The sequence below is a fragment of the Lytechinus variegatus genome, chromosome 5 (assembly GCF_018143015.1).
Source record: "Lytechinus variegatus isolate NC3 chromosome 5, Lvar_3.0, whole genome shotgun sequence".
Classification (NCBI taxonomy): domain Eukaryota; kingdom Metazoa; phylum Echinodermata; class Echinoidea; order Temnopleuroida; family Toxopneustidae; genus Lytechinus; species Lytechinus variegatus.
In genome coordinates, this window is record NC_054744.1 from 17,934,685 (window position 1) to 17,952,967 (window position 18,283).

At 36.4% G+C, this 18,283-nt stretch overlaps 1 protein-coding gene across 2 annotated transcripts in view; it reads right to left on the reverse strand.

Annotated features, from left to right (window-relative positions):
• Positions 1 to 1,023: 1,023 nt before the first annotated feature.
• The window catches only part of LOC121415617 (sushi, von Willebrand factor type A, EGF and pentraxin domain-containing protein 1-like), a 31,185-nt gene continuing 13,925 nt past the window's right edge, over positions 1,024 to 18,283 (reverse strand). Inside the window, exons 6-15 of one of the 2 annotated variants that reach the window (XM_041608900.1) lie at positions 14,892 to 15,170; positions 13,678 to 13,836; positions 9,808 to 10,002; positions 9,240 to 9,416; positions 7,660 to 8,088; positions 5,689 to 5,879; positions 4,713 to 5,116; positions 4,258 to 4,354; positions 2,798 to 3,014; positions 1,024 to 1,941 (exon numbers count right to left, since the gene is read on the reverse strand). In XM_041608900.1, the coding sequence (XP_041464834.1) occupies positions 1,760 to 1,941; positions 2,798 to 3,014; positions 4,258 to 4,354; positions 4,713 to 5,116; positions 5,689 to 5,879; positions 7,660 to 8,088; positions 9,240 to 9,416; positions 9,808 to 10,002; positions 13,678 to 13,836; positions 14,892 to 15,170 (2,330 nt within the window). In that variant the 3' untranslated portion in view covers positions 1,024 to 1,759. The remainder of the gene's footprint in view (positions 1,942 to 2,797; positions 3,015 to 4,257; positions 4,355 to 4,712; positions 5,117 to 5,688; positions 5,880 to 7,659; positions 8,089 to 9,239; positions 9,417 to 9,807; positions 10,003 to 13,677; positions 13,837 to 14,891; positions 15,171 to 18,283) is intronic. The other variant, XM_041608901.1, reaches the window with a different exon arrangement.

The window sequence follows — 18,283 nt, forward strand, 5'->3', positions numbered from 1 at the left end:
TCTTTCTATATGCATTATAAGCTTAAAAAAAGATGCCTACGCGCGTAATTGTCAAAATGGCGTTAATGGTACAAAGTACATGTAGATATGGATGTCTGCTTATTTCAACCCACTTGCCTACTTAAACCGGGACATATCTTTGAGATCAAGGAATAGGAATAAAGAAGTTTTGACCTGACCAAGTTGATAAGGACACTCAATCAATTTTTTGAAACCTGTGTGAAGAGCGGCAAAATTCACCAAGCACAATATACACAGCGTTTGATCTTTAATGCCTTTTGACTCCTGCGAAATCGACTCCAAACTAGCCGCTAGGTGTGGGAATACCATAATAAAGCTCGTTGGTATAGACTCGCTTTCACCGGTGTGTAGATAAGGAACATTGATAAATATAATCTTATTTTCTCTGTCTGACATCTTCAGCGTAAAGAAAGGGACTTCCATTAATAGTAATAATAGTAAAGCATTTACGAGGCGCCGAAATATATATATATATATATATACATGTATATATGACGCCAGTCATACAATTTACCACGGTTGAAATATTTTCTACGATTCACTTTTGTTTAAGATATTATGCGCATAATATGAAAGGTCATAAACCATATCTAAAAGCTATTAACCAAATCTTATGCAAATGAGTATTGCTCTAAAAGAATGAGGGGTGGGGGGGGGGGGGGGGTCGTCGACGGGCAACTGGATTATGAAATGCGTCTAATTATAAAGTAACAAGTTTATTGAATATCTAACAGACATTTCCTAGGTGGTAGTTTTTATTAAATCTGTACATTCTTCATCAACGTGCGGCATCGTTTATGAAAATGCATCCCTTACAAAATGAAGAGTATTGAGAATCCCTTTTTAATTTGAGTTTCTTGAATTATCCTGTGTAATTATTTTAAAATTAAACATCTTGAAACAAAACCAGTGCTAACCAACGGGTGAGATTCAATCATTCCTCAATTGATATGCAATTGTTGTACTACACATAATTATACTTTGTGTAAAAAACTTTTTTCATTATGACATATGTTAGTGAAGACGATAAAGTATTTGACCTATGTGATACGAAGGATTCTAATATCAAAATGCGAATTATTAAAAGATATTATTCTATATAGTGTTCAACGAAAAAGAAATTACAATGCTATATAGGTATAAGGATTTATCTAAATACCGCCACAAGCAAAACTATTTACAAAGTTATTCATATATATGAGAATGATCAGAATCATTTTCTAAGGGGTGTGTGTAGTATAAGGGGATGGTTCGACAGAAATATAACCATTTACACAACTAAAATGATTATGCGATTTTACTTTTATTTCCAGAAGAATTCTTTCAGGTCTTTGATTTCAACATTCCCCATGCACCCTCGTAAACTTTCCATTCTCCATTTAACAAAATGGATGTGCAAAATCATTTATATTACGGACATCGAAGAATAAGAATAAACTAATATTTTATGATGCTCAGTACTAGGTAAGTTGATTTAAAAAAGATCCTTCTTAGACGGAAGACTGATCGGCCTGTCTGTTTAAAATTTCTTACAACACTGTACAAGATCTCTATCGGCATGTAAATACGAATCATTCACGTCATTTCATTGCTATGGAAATATCAAGACGATTCCATTTTGTCTTCTCCAGCCCTACGCTACATAGTTTGAAAATAATCAAAGGTTCTTTATTTAGTATGTCATTGTTTTAAGAGCGGACGGATATACTATCTATGGAACTATTTTCATTAGATTTTCTTATGATTTTAAAAGTGCTTCACGGGTCTGGTCATAAGAGCCATCAACCTTCGTGCGACGGGCATAGACACTCATCTTGTGGAGTACGACGAAGAGCACGGCAACGACGAAGATACAAATGGTTGCCATAGTAACTGTCAATATGATCCAGGGATCGATGTTCTGATAGAGAGCTGACTTCCCTGTTTTAATAAATGTCAAAAACAAAATAAGACTTATTTCTCTTCTCGGTCGTTCCCCCTAGATTTTAGCGTTATTTTAAACATACAATCTATCATTTTGCAAAGTTTAGAACCGTTGATCCTTTTATTTTATTATTATTATTATTTTTTTTGGCGGGGGATAAATCGAACATTAAATTTTAAGCGTCAAAACTTGCAAATGAGTTGACAAACGTCGCACATATTTTCCTACTGATACAATAGCCGTAAATAAGTTTCTTTGTGTATTATGTGCCTCATTTTTGAATATGTAGCGCCAATGAAGAATAAGATTTTTTTACTATGGCTAGACGAATTTACTTTTCATGTCTATCCATTTTGATAGAGTAGGTTTCAGGTACATAACCTTTACATGTTGATCACTTTAAGTCAGCAAAAAAAGAAAAAGAAAAAAAGTGCCTTCTTTATTATTTGAACAAACGTCAGTGAGATTTTGGATGGAAGAAAGTCATACATGAACTTTAAAATAAGAAAAAAGATAACATGATTTAAAATCTTAACTTATTTACAACATAGTTCCGTTGTCAAATCAATTAAAATGGAGCTCTGAAAAGTGGTGACAAAAGTAACTGAACCTACATGTATATACACAAAGGAGCTTTTACGTTGATAAACTGTGACAATGTTAAGGCCTATATGGATAATTGCAGGAGAGATTACTTATCTTTTTTATGTTAGTGGGGAAAAGATGATTAGGCCTGTAGGCTAGAACAAATACCTAGCGTCTTGGTTTATAATATCAAAAAATGTTATTTCGATTTTCGCTTAATATACTATTTCTCTGATTAATTTTCATTTAGATTTACGAAAACTTTACCTTTGGTCTCTATCTTGTCATACTTTAGTGGATTGAAATGAGAATTTCTTCTCAGTCGTAGTGGTCCTTTGGTGACCCTCTTCTTGTCAAGACTGTACTTTTTGATGGTATCACGGCGATTGCGATTTCCGAATGTTTCGCTGCAACTTGGGTCACATTCTGATATATCACTTCCGGTGGTCGCTTGACACACCAATAAATCGCAGTGGATATAAACCTTCAAGTAAGCACAGAAAATATTACGAACAAAATGCAGTTTAAATCAAGTGAAGTGTTTTTATAGAGAGCAATTATTGGGATAGTATGGTGTGCAAAATAATGTAAATTTAGCAGTGAAAATCCTGTACTACCAGATATCATGAAGAAAAAAAGATAGAAATCAAACTCCTGAAGATGATCTGTATCAAATGTCGAAAGCTTGAACAGAACAGGGACATGACTCTTCTCGGGGTTTCATTACGTTCGCTTCAATGCAGAAACCTCATAAATATACTACTAAAACGCAAGCTAGCGATAGAATATGAACATACTTATTATTGTTCTTTGCTCTCGTGATATTTAAATGAGTTTCATTCATGCCATATGTGGTACATGAGATATGTTTCTCTTTTGGCAGTATCAAGATTATTCTTAAAAAAAACGCCGAAAAACCGAACCCCTCTTGACATCCGAACAATCATTGTAACAGAGAGTGACAAATTTTTATGCTGCTGTCACATCATGAATCCGTCTCTATATAGACCGATCGAAGATTTAGCGTTCTTCTGGGGGCGTTTCATGAAAGGACTTGTCGAACGTTTTATCCGACAGTCACCATAGGAACGGTGCCTCTCAGCCAATCAGAATCATGGAAAGATGTCAGATCTGACAACTTGTCGGATGAAAATATTGATGAAACGCTCCCCTGAACTCCGTATCATCGGTCGGATTGAAGTCAGTTTCGTAGGCGAGCATTACGACATTACGAAATTCATGTGCCTTGAGGTAAGCATGGTGAGTGTTTACAATTATTTACACAACGTACTGAATTTGAATGTACGGTATGGTATATATGCTTACTATAATGCTACACCTCAAGCAAGTGATTTAGTTTGGTTTATGGTTTCTTTTTCTGATCAATATACGGTATACACCACGTAATTACCACATAATTCATAAGTACACTCTAAAAAAAAAATTGTCAAAATTACCATTCTGTTGGATGTGTCCGACCGATAATTTTTTTTTCAGAGTGTGTTAGTATCGAGATCATCGTTAATATAAGCTAAAATATATTCTTGAAAAGCAGAGATCACTGAATCAAATAGCCATAATGAAACGGTGTTGACAGGAATGCTCCCTGGATTACAATGGTAGAATTGTATACAAAATAATCTGAGCCAAGTGGATGTATCATTTAAAAAAAAAGTTTTCCGCTGAACACTATCATTTTTTTCAATTTAAGATAATATTCAACATACCCTATTCCCCAACTCGACGAACCGGAAGGTATTCATAGTGACAGCCACGAAGGCAAGACGGTCATCGTCGATTTGAGTCGTTGATTCATAGGCACACCTGATTTCATTAACAATAATAGACAAATCAAATATAAGATAGACAAAAACATATAAACCAATGCGGTGAGAACAAAAGGATAAAAATGTCATAACTATGCCATGATAGCTTCGCATTGAAATAGTTGGTATTCATGTAAAAAGCTCTTATCCATGTATGTATTCCACTGAAGAGGACAATTCGAGGATGCATATGAATTTTTTTCAGCCAATTTTGTAATAAAAAATAGTGACACATTTTCAAATTGGTTGTGATGGAAGTGTTACTGGTAGGTGGCAGAGAAGCACCACCTTCTCTCCTAAAATGCCTAATTCTAGATCCTCTTTAAAGTGTCCCAACCATCTGAGCATAACCTCACCCATCTTCTCCAATAATGGTCCACTGTTTGTCGTTGTACGACGCAGATGGTGTAGCCACACAGCCTTTGATAGCCAGATCTAAGGACCCATCTTGAGAAGGCACCGACGCTCCAAAGTACAGATCTTCATTAAGCTCCACGTCCACCGGGTACTCAGAGTCGGCGTACTTCTCAAGGAAGCCGCTGTCCTTGAAGATATCGAGTGAAAAGTCGTATTGTCCAGTGGAGTCCTCGGTTAGATTAAGCCGGTAGTTCGTGACCCGGTAGGACAATAGTCCGACTTCTTCGGATCGGTTGTAGGAACAGAAGAACGGTATAGAGACCATTTTGATCCGTGTGATTACTTTTCCACTACTCTCCCTTGATACCACAGTGTTGCTGTACACGATGTCTTCATCGTTTTCCTTGATTTTAAAGAAATGGAAAGGGAAATAAAAAAAGAGGAATGGAAAATCGTTACAAAATGTATCGCAGTTTAACTCTTATGCTACGAAAGACATGTCATGAAAATCGTCATACTGCATGCATGCCACGCTTATGGTTGCCGGGATTTCTTTTGAGGGGGGATTTAATCGTTAATCTAGATCGTTTTTAATGGATCAAATGTTTTAGAACTATAACACAAGCAAGACGATGAAGGGCACTTCTAAGTCCTTCCAGACTTGTTGCACTGAAGCAGAAAGCGTACTCCTGGTGCTGATAAAAAATATCGCAAGTGAATACATTTGCAGATAAATATAAAATGATCGAGTTGATGATCTGGAAAGGCATATGCCCCTTCAAAATAATTTACATCCGGAGGTTCCAGATATAAATGTACAGACTTCATTTTTCAAAGTATATTATATGTTATTTTTATTTTGAACCCAAAATTACCTACTTGACTATCTCGAAACAAAACAAAACGAAACCGTAAAATGCATAGTCTTACACAGTAATTCAGTATGATTGGGCTTTGATGTTTGTTTAATCATACCGTTACTTCGTTGTTGCAATCGGTGAGGTTTGTTGTGATACTGATGAAATGCATATCAGCAGAGATGGTCCCTGTGCAGTTGTCATCCCTTAAGAGATAGAGGTCCTCACCACTCGTCACCTCTCCAAGACGACTCACCGGTACCGTCACAGTCATGCTGAAAGGACCACATTGCAATGTGATCTGGTCCTCTAAAACAACGATTCAGGTTCATAAAGATAGGAATTGGACAGCGAAACTGGGAAATGATCTGCATAAAGAATTACCTTAATGTAAAATTAACATTTAAACACAATTTATATTTATTAACATCTAAAATTCGAAATCATAGCCCTAATAAGTAGTCATTGCATGATGGCAGGGCGAATGTACACGGGCCATGTTTTGGCTTTTGTTTTATTTATTGGTTTTAACAAAACTGAAAGTACACTAAATTTTGTACGGGATACTTCAAGTATAATCTTAATATTAAAGTAATGTCATCTAATTCGGAATGGTTACTTCGCTACTTGCTCGAATAATGTGTATGTTTCACCTATTTTTACTTCTTTATTCCCTCCCACAAGGAAAAAAAAACGACGCATACTACCGTGCGAAAAAATATCAAGCGATAGTGTTTTTTAATGGTCAAGTCTGGTATACGCCTGTAAAGCCGGGGTTACACCCTGGATCCATCCGAATACACGTATTCGGGTAGATTTGGGGAGAACTATGTTCTCACTCCGCGAATGCGAGAACATTTTGGAGGGATTCAGGAACATTAGCGGAGGAATTCGGCTCGTTTTGGAATTGTTCAAAATCAGCCGAATACCCTCCAAAATACTTCCGAATGTGGCCAAAACAAATTTCAATCGGGCCATATTTTGGAAAGAACTCGGATAACATTCGGTTGAATTTGCGGAAGCATTCAGAGTATTCAGGGCATATTCGAACCTGTTCGTATCAATCGGGGCGTAATTAACGGTCTGAGCTTAGCGCATTCGGTCATATTCGTTACGATTCGGGCCATCATTCAGCTGGAATCGGAGCAAAATTCTGCTCTATTCTAGGCACCTTTGGATAGATTCTTGCTGCTTTTCAGGATAATGGCGAAAATCAATTCGATTCAATTAATGGCGGTCCTGCTCTGAATTGAGGCATATTCGTTACTCATTAGTCTCTACTTGTGGAGCTCCCCGAATCAGATACGTTTAAGTTCCGAATCCACCAAAACTATCGGAATCAAGCCGCATTCGATCAGAATCCGTCGGAATTTATTCGGGTGAAAACGGTTCCGGTGTAACCCTGGCTTAATGTAAGTCCTAAAAATATCATGATTTTGGCGGTGTCGCCTGGAGGCTAATCACACTGGAATGGAAAGTAAACCAGTGAAAAACACCTCTCCTAAGGCCTTAACCTGTCGCCGTTACACTTTAAACAATTGATCTATGTTGGTTATAATTTGAACATCCATGAGTAAATGAAAAACCTTAAAGTCAAAGGTGATCAGGTGCAATGGATGATATAATCCACCTTGAGAAGCAAGACATCTGCTAGAGTGCTATCATTCAGATATAAAGCAACCTACACACAACCGAATTATGAAGCATAAGTATGTCAGATATAGCATCAGGGGAAATCATGTGTCATGAAATAAAAACTTTCTGTGACGATGAAAAACACTGTCCAAATATAAAAAAGAGGATACACGTTCACAGGTCCCAGTCAAGGAGTCAATATTTATCAGTACCACTTCTATATTCCATTATAATCCAAGAACATGAATGCAGCCTATCTTATTATGAACGTGCTTTCTAGATCACATATCCCACTGCTGTCATTGATGTAGGGATTAATAGTTAATGTAGTATTCTACTTAGATTTGTAAATGTTTTAGCTACTTTTCCAAATGAATGAAATCAAATGACCGAATCCTTAAATCTGACGCAGTCTTTGCGAAATTGGACGGCCAGCAACCATGGTAACCAATACCTGCCAATTGTGTTGTTTCAAACGATGGATCTGTCGAGTTCCCTGTCCGCTCGGTAGGAGTTATCGAAATTCCCGTTTCCGAAGTAGGATTGGTTGGAAAGCCAGATCCCGAAGGAGGGGTGGTCGAATGGTCTGTTCCCGAGAGAGCAGTGGTAGGATTGTCCGTTCCTGAAGGGGAAGTGGTCGTATGGTCCGTTCCCGGAGGAGTGGTCGGATCGTCTGTTGCCGAAAGAGGAGTGGTAGGAAAGTCCGTTCCCGGAGGAGCGGTAGAATCGTCTGTTCCGGTTCCGGAAGGAAAAGTGGTCGGATAGCCCGTGCCCGATGAAGCAGTAGACGGATTATCCGTTCCCATAGGATCACTCGTTACCGAAGAAAGAGTGGTCGGAGAGTCCGTCTCAGGATTGGAGGTTGGAATAGTTGAATTATCGGCTTGTCGTACACAGAATAAAGGGAGATTATTTGCGTGAGATAATAACATGCAAAATAGATATCTATTTCCTTGATAAGCATTTATGATTTTATATTACCTTCGCTAAATGCTTTCACAGGACACACTATAGCGTCACCATATGACAAAGGCCACTTGGGACGATTCCAAATGTAAAAGAAAAGCAAATGTTCTTGTTCGGTCTTTATGACACCTTAGGATGTGCAATTGTAAACCATGTTTGGACTTCAAATTCAAAGCTTTGTTGATGAAAACATACGACTATTCACTATAGTCTCCTATATTTCATAGGCATTTGAATTTATATGGTTTTAGCAATTTTTAATATTCCTGTCTCTTTATGATCATAACGCCGTTTACAATCTATTTTGCAGAACCCTCGAATATCCTTAGCTATTCTTTTCACACTGTTTCTCCGATTAACTATTGCTTCGCTCCTTCATACTTTGCTCATTGTTGAAAAATAATTGGGACATTCTTTCACCACAGTAAAAAATCGTCTGCAATTGTTCATATGGTGTTGTCGATGCCTTGCAAGATATGAAATTATTAACATCCATTTTCATTGGAAATCACCATTCCTTTCTCACGTGTCAAGCGAGTTTGAGGTTGAAATTACGAAATGACTGGTTCTCTATTAACATGATTACATTGATCATCTCGTCTCTAATAAAAAAAATAAATGCTTGTCGTTTAGGAAATATCGTTCAGGCAGTTCGGCAAACATAATCTTTAAAGCTCACACAAATTTGTTACGAGTATTTAAGGTCCCCAAGTCTGCGCAGTGCCCCTTGTCTGTGCACAAGCGTATCTGCGCGATTCTAGTAAGAGGAGAGTTTTTTTATTCCAAGAAAATCAAATATTTCAAAATTTTATGAGATTTTTGGCACACTTAAGCATATGAATTTAAGCAACATTATTAACTGAAAGTTATTGTGAAATAAAAAGAAATTCAAGTTAAATCTTAACTTGAATAGTTAGACGCGCAGACATGCCCCCGTCATATCCATCTAGAGGGCGAATTCGAAGATGCAGGGTACTGTTGGATTCGCTTGTGTTTGGGTCCGGACTCGACTTGATCCCATCATAAACTAAGAACTTAAAAAGGATAATTTTCTTTTTGTAAAGGTACCTTCGCAGGTTCCTGTTGGTTGACTCCAAGTACCATCAGCCTGACATACTGACGTGACGTCACCAACTGGTTGATAGAACTCCTGGCACATGTAAACAACCACGCTCCGATATTCAGATGAAGTATTGGACGGATTCGAATTCGGCAATGTAGGATGCGACGAATCGCAGGAAACCGCTGTAACCAACCAATGAGGATGTGAGAATTAAAAAAATGTACTATGGAAATAACGAAAAATGCTCCTGATTGATTCAGAATGAAGCACAACTTTCTTATGTCCTGTTGTCAACTACTAACACCTAGCGAATAGTTGGAATTTATAGATCTGCTGCTTTGTCATGGTAATTTAAATAGCCAATCTTATTTTCTATCTATATTCTAAAACTAGAAGAGGACAAAACATACTTCATTTTTGTCTGACAGCTGCAAAAGCTCCTTAATTAGACAACATTGTAATGACGATGTATCATGTTTGTATTGAATACTCCCGTCTGTTGATACATCCATCTTCATACAACTTACCTATTCCCCCGCTCGAGCTGGCAATGTTTTGACGTACTGAACTTACGTTTACATTCTGGACGTGGGCCACTGTACGTGCCATTTTGTCTACAATCTATACGGTCTCCTCCATCTAGTTCGTAGCCTACGTCACATGAAAATGTGACGTACGATCCAAAAAGCCAATCAGGGTGAGATGTGTTGTAAGTGCCGTGCGCAGGCTCTCCTGGGTCACTACACTGTATTGGACCACGTGGGCCAGCTGAATTAAAAGTGAGTGCAATAAAGAATTTATAAAGCTTTTGTAAGATAAATGTTAACTGTAATTGTGAATATGATAGTACTATCCTAACATTTAAATCCACCCCGACAAAAAGTCGGGGGTGGATTAATGACGTCATCCATTCACTATTTCTTTTGCATTTTATTTCATGAAATATAAAATATTCTAATTTTCTTCTTTTTGTCAAGTGAAACAACAATAATTCCTCCCTGAACATATGGAAATAGCATGGTTCAATACTATAATGGTTCAGTCAAGTCCATATTGTCAAATTTGTAAAAATTAAATATTGTATAATTCAAACAATAAAAACAAAAGAAATAGTGAGTGAGGGACATCATGGACTGTCTCATTTACATGTCACTGAGTTGTGCATATCATTGCTTTGTGAAAAATAAGCGAAATTTTAAAATGTAAAAAAAATAGAAAATTTTACATCCGATTTTGATGAAATTTTCATCGTTATGCAAGTTTGACATTTTTCTATTTATTCAAATTAACATTTTCCTGTGGTGGACTTGACCTATAAATATCGGTAACCCTTATTGTTTAATCGATATTTCTTCATGAAAATTTGAACAGAAAATAAGTGTGCGTATTCGTTCTTTTTTTAAAATATCGTTTATCTTATTTTGTATATGCGAGGATTTTACCCAGAATGCTTTGTCCTATTCAGTGGCTGAGAAAAGGTTTCATCCACAAATTATAAAAAGCGGGAACAGGATACTGTGATCATGACATTTCCACCATATATTTGGCATATAAACATGATAATTTTTAGATTCGAATCTCATCTGGCACAAACGAGAAACATTATCTTGATTCTTTTTCCCTTGTCTAAACATACTCTCCTCTCCCCCTCTCTCTTTCTACTCTCTCTCTCTCTCTTTTGTTTGAGTGCAGTGGGTCATGGATGTGTGTTGAATGTGGGTGATTCTGTGTTTGATGTGTGAATGTATTTTGATTACGTTATGATTATTAGTGATTAGTAGAGTACTTTTAAAGGGGCAACTGCCTACAAGATTTTAATCTTTTTGGTTGCCTCTTACCATATGTTGATTTTTCCTTTACTTGAATGTATAAATTGTATTTATTTGTTGTATATTTATTTGTTGTATGCGTTGTTATATTTATGCATTTATATATTATGTTATTTTACATTGTATTTTTTACACACTGTATTTTACATTGTATTTAAATATTTTTATATGGTGAATAAAATGAATTGAATTGAATTGAATTATCAATTAGGTTGACAGATTAAAACATCTGAATAGTGATAACGATTATAATGATATAAATAACGTTCTGTTCTCGTGGAGGATAACACTTTGAGTTTACTGCTTTATTCACGGGCCCTGGATCATGCCGAGTCTAGGAAGTGTTTAGTATGACTCGGCCACGACTCGAACCTACAACCTCCCGTCCACTTGATTGCCACCGGATAAACAACATGAGAATATGGCATGTCGCTATACTCAACTCGATCGGGACGGATGTTCCAAGCATTTTCCGTAAAAAGCCTAGTAATGATTCTTACTGAATTTCAAGCCTTGCATTGCTTTACTGATTTAACAAATTAATTGAACATCAGTTCAGTGATGTGTCCGAGTCCAGCCAGTCCGACACCGCGTCCGAGTAATGCCTCTCGAGTCCGAGACCGGCATGTCCGAGTCTGAGTCACCCATGTCCGAGTCAGAGTCCGGCACATTTGCAAAGTATTACATAGACAATCAGAAACAAGTTTGGCATTCAAAATATCATTACTTTAAAAATATATATTTATGTACAAACTACAAAATAATCATAAGACAAAAGTATGTTGTTTTTACTTTGTTGTTTTTTAAGAGAGTCCTTGACCTTTTCCCCTAAAAAATTGTTTTCATATATTTCACATGGCTTCAACTGACAAAGATTCAAAGAAGAACTTACACAAATACTAGGTGTTTCAATGCAAAATGCTTTTAGTTCAAATGTAAACTCGAAAATCAGCACTCGGAGTGCAGTCGCTATACAAGCACTGTAAGTGCTAAATTAGCACTTCATTTTTGACAGTGTACTATTGAAGAGGCATGAGCCTATTTTTTTTATACGGGTAATGTTTACTCCATGATCCGACTTGAAATTTGTGTGATATGCGATGTTTTGAAATATTGTATACGTGTGCAGATTTGAAATTTTTGGTAAATTTCGTAGTATGGAAACTGCAGCCCCTTACCGGACTCGTTGCCGAGTCACGGGCCTCCGAGTCCGAAACCGTGTCATGAATCCTCGAGTCCGAGTCCGGTCTCGAGCCACACATCACTGCACTGGTTACACGATAATTCCACCCTTATTCGGTTTTAATGATGCAAAATTAATAAAAGAAAATCAAAGTTAGACATTCTAACCTTTTTTGTCGCGTCACTTGCGATTCCCAATGTGTCATCTAATAAAAGTTATATAAGTTTTAATCTTTCAATGGCACATGTAAGAGGCGTCCACGTTCGCTGGGATGGATAAGAGTTTTTTATGTGTGCTGTCATCGTAACTTATTCATTAATGCTATAAGTTTACTCAACAGGGATTTAATTTACAATTACTGGAATCATAAAAGAGATATGGGTCATGTATGACTTTTTACCCATGAAATCAATTACGAAATAATGACGTCACCTTATTGGCTCGGTCACAAATACCCCAAAAAATACTACGGACGCTTTGCGAACGATTTGTAGACCATTTCGTAGGATCTTATCTAGAAAGCCACACGAAACCAGCGCGCTATAGCGTTGGCAGACCGTTCTTAAGTTCAAAACTTAGTCGATGTTCTGGTCTAAGGTTGTTGTTTTTTTAAGTCATACGAAACACTCTCTTCGCAAGAAGCCGTAAGAACCTCATGTGAGCATCTTAAGAACTATGCAAGATTTAGTAGCGACGAGAGACAGTGGTAAAAGCCTTAAATTCTTACGATAATCGTAAATATGCCTAAAGTTGCATAGACGGCTCTTACGGTGTCCGTATACGCTTTACGAACAGAGATTCGTCTTGGCGTTTGAAGGCCTATCGGAAGGGACTCGTTAGGCGTAGGTAGCCTATACAGCATGCATGCAGTTTTTTTTTCGTAAGAATGACTTATTCTTCTTACGAGTGTCGTTAATGTAAGATTATCTTGCGACAACATTAGTCTTAAGATTGCTGTAAGTCTGACCAAAATTTATCAAAGTATTATACGAATTCTATCCGAAAATCATTTCGCTTCTCAATAATTTCTTAAGTCGTTCTTAGGAAGACTAAGAATATACGCCACATCTTCTTATCTGTACGAACGCAAGAAAATATCCCGTTGCGCCACCCCTGGTTAAGTGTGATACCATTTCAACACAGGAAAAATGAGTCACTTTGAAAAATTCATGTTTCATAATGGCATAGCATACATCAAACATGGGGAAAGGATCAGATAGGATACATCTGTAATGAAAAAAAAGCTGTAGAAGACGAATTATCCTCAACCATTAAACCGACAATTTTGAGATCCATTAATTGGGTATATTATAATTCAGGTAATATAAACTAACAACAAAACAACCTCTGGCGACCAGTAGATGCCCTCTTATTATAGCTAACCGGTGATTATTAAGAAGTCCGATGTCTAACAATTGAATGGTAACTTACAATACTGGCATAAGTATCCTTGTGTACTGTCACAGAATTCATCATTCCAATGGAAATGGTCTGAATTCGGCATACCGTTGTAATAAAGAAGATTGATGCATTTTTCGCCTAGGTTGCTCGGCTCACCAGGAACCCAGAATGGCTCAGAAACTGCAGGGCCTATTAAGATAGTGAAATCGTAACTTATCAATTCAAAACCATTTTAAGGTATGGTCACATCGGCCGAGCGTTGTTGGAGCGGTCGTGGAGCGATAGGGAAAGAGGGTCGAATTTCGCTCTCAAAATTGGGGAAAAAAATCGAAAACAAAAATCGAAAACAATCGAAATCGAAAATGGTAAACGGTAGCGAGCGGTGATGATTTTTTTTTTCTCTCCGCTCCACGACCGCTCCAACAACGCTCGGGCGGGTTGACCAGGCCTTTAGATTCGATGAACCGAACACAAGCATCGTCCATTCCAATTTCGAGGTGATAAATATATAAATCATTCAAGCGTAGATAGCATCGATATTTTTCATACAGATAGAACGTATAATAAGACAGGTATTTTTTTTGCTTAGTTTCACAGAACATTGGTCAGCATGATATGAAAATCAGGAACGTATAATCAGTTAATTATTGTACGATGGTTGTTATTACTTTTCAATACGGTACTTACTTTGATTGTAAACCTGTCAATACATCCTTTAAATTGACTAGCAGGAAGCAGGGGGAACCAACATTAGAGGTATATTTCTATATAGGCTTTTTTATCTCTCACATACCCCTTAAAAACGTTTTGGGACACCGCTCAGTCTTCCATATAGTAAAAACTTTCTTGTTCGCATGGCTCGCTTGCATATTGATATTCATGGTCAGCCAAATCATCGAGAAAAATACTGATGATAATCCTTAACTTTCATCTGCAATGGCAGTAATATATCCACATTTATGTAACCACGTATACATAACCCTAAAGTCGGGGTACCACCCCCAATTTTTGAATTTTCAGTTCAATATATTAGTATCACACCCCCGCGAGGACAGGATCTACGCAACTGTCCTTGAAAAAAATCACTTAAAATTTGTTTTCATTAACATATTTGAATGTCACTTGTAGACTATAAATTTCATATATCTGATTTAAGGAATAATCTTGCCATTTCTCAGTGAGTTGTTTTAATTTTTTCTTAAACCCTCAATAGTTTTCCATTGTCTCCTGCATGTTTTTCTTACCATCTAGCCAGAGTATCTGATTATTCGTCTTGGAATCATCACGGAACCCTCCGATCCACCAGTTATGATACAAGTTCTCAACATTTTCATTATTCGCTGTTTGGACAAGTATATCCTGATGGACCTCTGTATGAACTTCGACAAGTTTTCCAGACTTTGCCTTGCAGTAGGCATTTGAATCGTCCCAGTTCTTTGCTTGTTTTACAAAGACGACGCAGTTCGCTCCGTACGATGTTTGAGTGTAACTGTCGAGCTCCGCGTCGCTCGGACATTGATTTTCTGCAATAAAAAGATATCCAGAAGGTGAGATATCAGGAAGAAACTCATCTATTAGTTTAACCGATTGCCTTTTGAAAACAACCGGTCCCTGGACATGACGAATGGGGATTACAGAATACAGTAGTGAGTGGGTTAATAAATTGAGGCGATTTCTCGAAGGCATTCACAGATGAATCATTTACCCGGTCATGGGAATACCCATAAAATTTGTTTACACCTTATTCACTCCTTGTGGAGTATTCTAACCAGACCTATTAAGTTCAAAGTGTCAGGTACATTTTACCGATTTTGGAATCCTACCGGGTACCGATTTTAAAGCACTTAAATCACTTCATAACAGTTTTGAATATTCAGATTATTTTTCGACATGCGTGATTAGTCATGCAGATACTCAGTCCTGAAAATACCAATACACAGATATCATAAATAGTCTCCCCCTTTGGACTTTTAGCAGATGTCTTAATTGCTATATGCAAGGATTTACCCAGAAAGCTTCGTCCAACTATTCATTGGTTTAGAAATTGCGTCATCCACAAATTAGAATAAAAGATTTAATATTAATGATATTTTAATCATATTTTGGCACATAAACATGACATTGTTAACATTATGAGTCTGTATGGATTATCTTCGTTATTATTATTATTATTATTTATAGCAGTATTACTATTACTATTATGATTATGATTATTCGATTACTATTCTGATAATTATTATTATCGAATGTTGTTCGTCTATAGGTTTGTTTTGGAATATATAGACTGGTATTTTAATTCATGTCTCTGCAAGAAATATCATTAGGCATTGGTTATGATTAGAATAATGAATGGTCCGAAATAAATCAGACAAAAGATTAAGGAAAATCTTTCTTAATCAACAAACATTTGTGTCCGAGAATAATAGACCTTTGCTCATGATTTATGTCAAATTTTAATTTTAATCTCGTAATCTCATTGTTAGCAGTCAATTATCTGAAAGTATCTGAAAATAGAATGCTATATGCTATATGCACATTTCCCACTATACAGAAAATGGAAATTCGGGGAAAAGAAAGGAAAGTGGATTTTAAAGGTGTAATTGCTCCAAAAAGGGTATAAAATGCTGTAGACTTAGCTCCTTATGCATTATTAGGGAAGGAGGGGGGGGGGGGTGTTGCACCCACAAATGTAATAACACTTTACACACAAATGTAATAACGCCCACAAATGTAATAACACTTTACCCACAAATGTAATAATTTTTGATCGCCCACAAATGTAATAATGACTTTACCCACAAATGTAATAAATTTGAAGGGATTTTTGGCGAATCCGTTCTAAACTAAAATCCTATAGTAATGCGTTCATATAGCACAAAAGTGCAAAGTCTTTTTTCAGACCGGGTTAATAAAACATCAAAGTACAAGTCCAAAGTCTTTTTTCCAGACCCGGTTGTTCCAAAAATTATAATATAAATCCAAAGTCTTTTTTCCAGACCCGGTTGTTTACAAAAATATAATAAAAGTCCAAAGTCTTTTTTTCCAGACCCGGTTGTTTCAAAAATTGTGATATAAGTCCAAAGTCTTTTTTCCAGACCCGGTTGTTTCAAAAATTATAATATAAATCCAAAGTCTTTTTTCCAGACCCGGTTGTTTACAAAAATATAATAAAAGTCCAAAGTCTTTTTTTCCAGACCCGGTTGTTTCAAAAATTGTGATATAAGTCCAAAGTCTTTTTTCCAGACCCGGTTGTTTCAAAAATTATAATATAAATCCAAAGTCTTTTTTCCAGACCCGGTTGTTTCAAGAATTTTAATAAGTCCAAAGTCTTTTTCCAGACCCAGTTATTTCAAAATTTATGATATAAGTCCAAACTAAGATACGATAATGATATTCCTGTGGAAAAAATGGGAATCGAGCTTAGTCTTTTCTCCAGACCCAGTTAATTAAAACTGGTGGAATTAATGTCTTTGTTGTTGTTTCAACTTATACGGTGTATATTGTGAATATATGCACTAAGAGTAAATTGAGAATCAAGCGTAGTCTTTTCTCCAGACCCGGTTACCTGTTATTTAAACATTATGAATAACAGTTTAAAAACAGTATAAAGACCCCATAATCTTATTAATGCTGGATATAGCGTAGTCTTTCAGCCCGACCATTTTTTTCATAAAAAAAACGCTAATAGTAATAATTAAAAAAAAAATCAAAGTCTAAGACCAAACAAACCTTCAACCTAAGAACCTGTTTTAAAAGAGGTTTAGAGTGTTGTCTTTATTCCAGACCTAAAACAGTTACGAAAAAAATCTTCTAACATAAGACCTTATATTCTTATTCTCGTGGAATAACACGAGTTTTAAAACGTACTCTTTCCTCCAGACCCGGCTATTTAAAAAAGTAACTGAAAAACTTCAAATCTAAGACCAAATTTCCAAAGTTTCACCCAGTCTTTTTTTAGATAATACTACTACCCCTACTAACGCGTGGGTAAAGCAGACATCCTTTCTCCAGACTTGGTTACTATTTAAAAAATAAAATAATTTTTACAAATATTCTAAAACGAATACCCAATAATCTAATTACTGTGGAACAACATGAAGACCGATTGTCGAAGATCGACTTTCCTCCAGACACAATTATTTCAGGAATAAAAAATCAATAAAACTCAACCCCCAACAACGAATCTAAGAACCAACAATCCTCCAAATTAAGACCATGCATGTAGAAAAGCACGTTTAGAGCGTTGTCTTTATTCCAGACCCGGTGATTTAAAAATGATTTAAACAATCCTAAAAACAAAAGACTCATATTCTTATTCTTGTGGAATAACACGAGTATTATGCTTAGTCTTTCGTCTGGACCCGGTTATTTAAAAGATAAAGAAATATTGAAAAAAAATGACAGCTGAGACCAATCTTCAAAATTAAACCCACTTAAAATGCTTGGGCTTAGAGTTTTGTCTTTACCCCTCACCGACGTATATTATAACTTTTGAAACGACCGGGTCTGAAAAAAAGACTTTGGACTTGCATTACAATTTTTGAATTAACCGGGTCTGGAAAAAAAGACTTTGGACGTATGTTATAATTTTGAAACAACCGGGTCTGGTAAAAATACTTTGGACGTATATTATAAT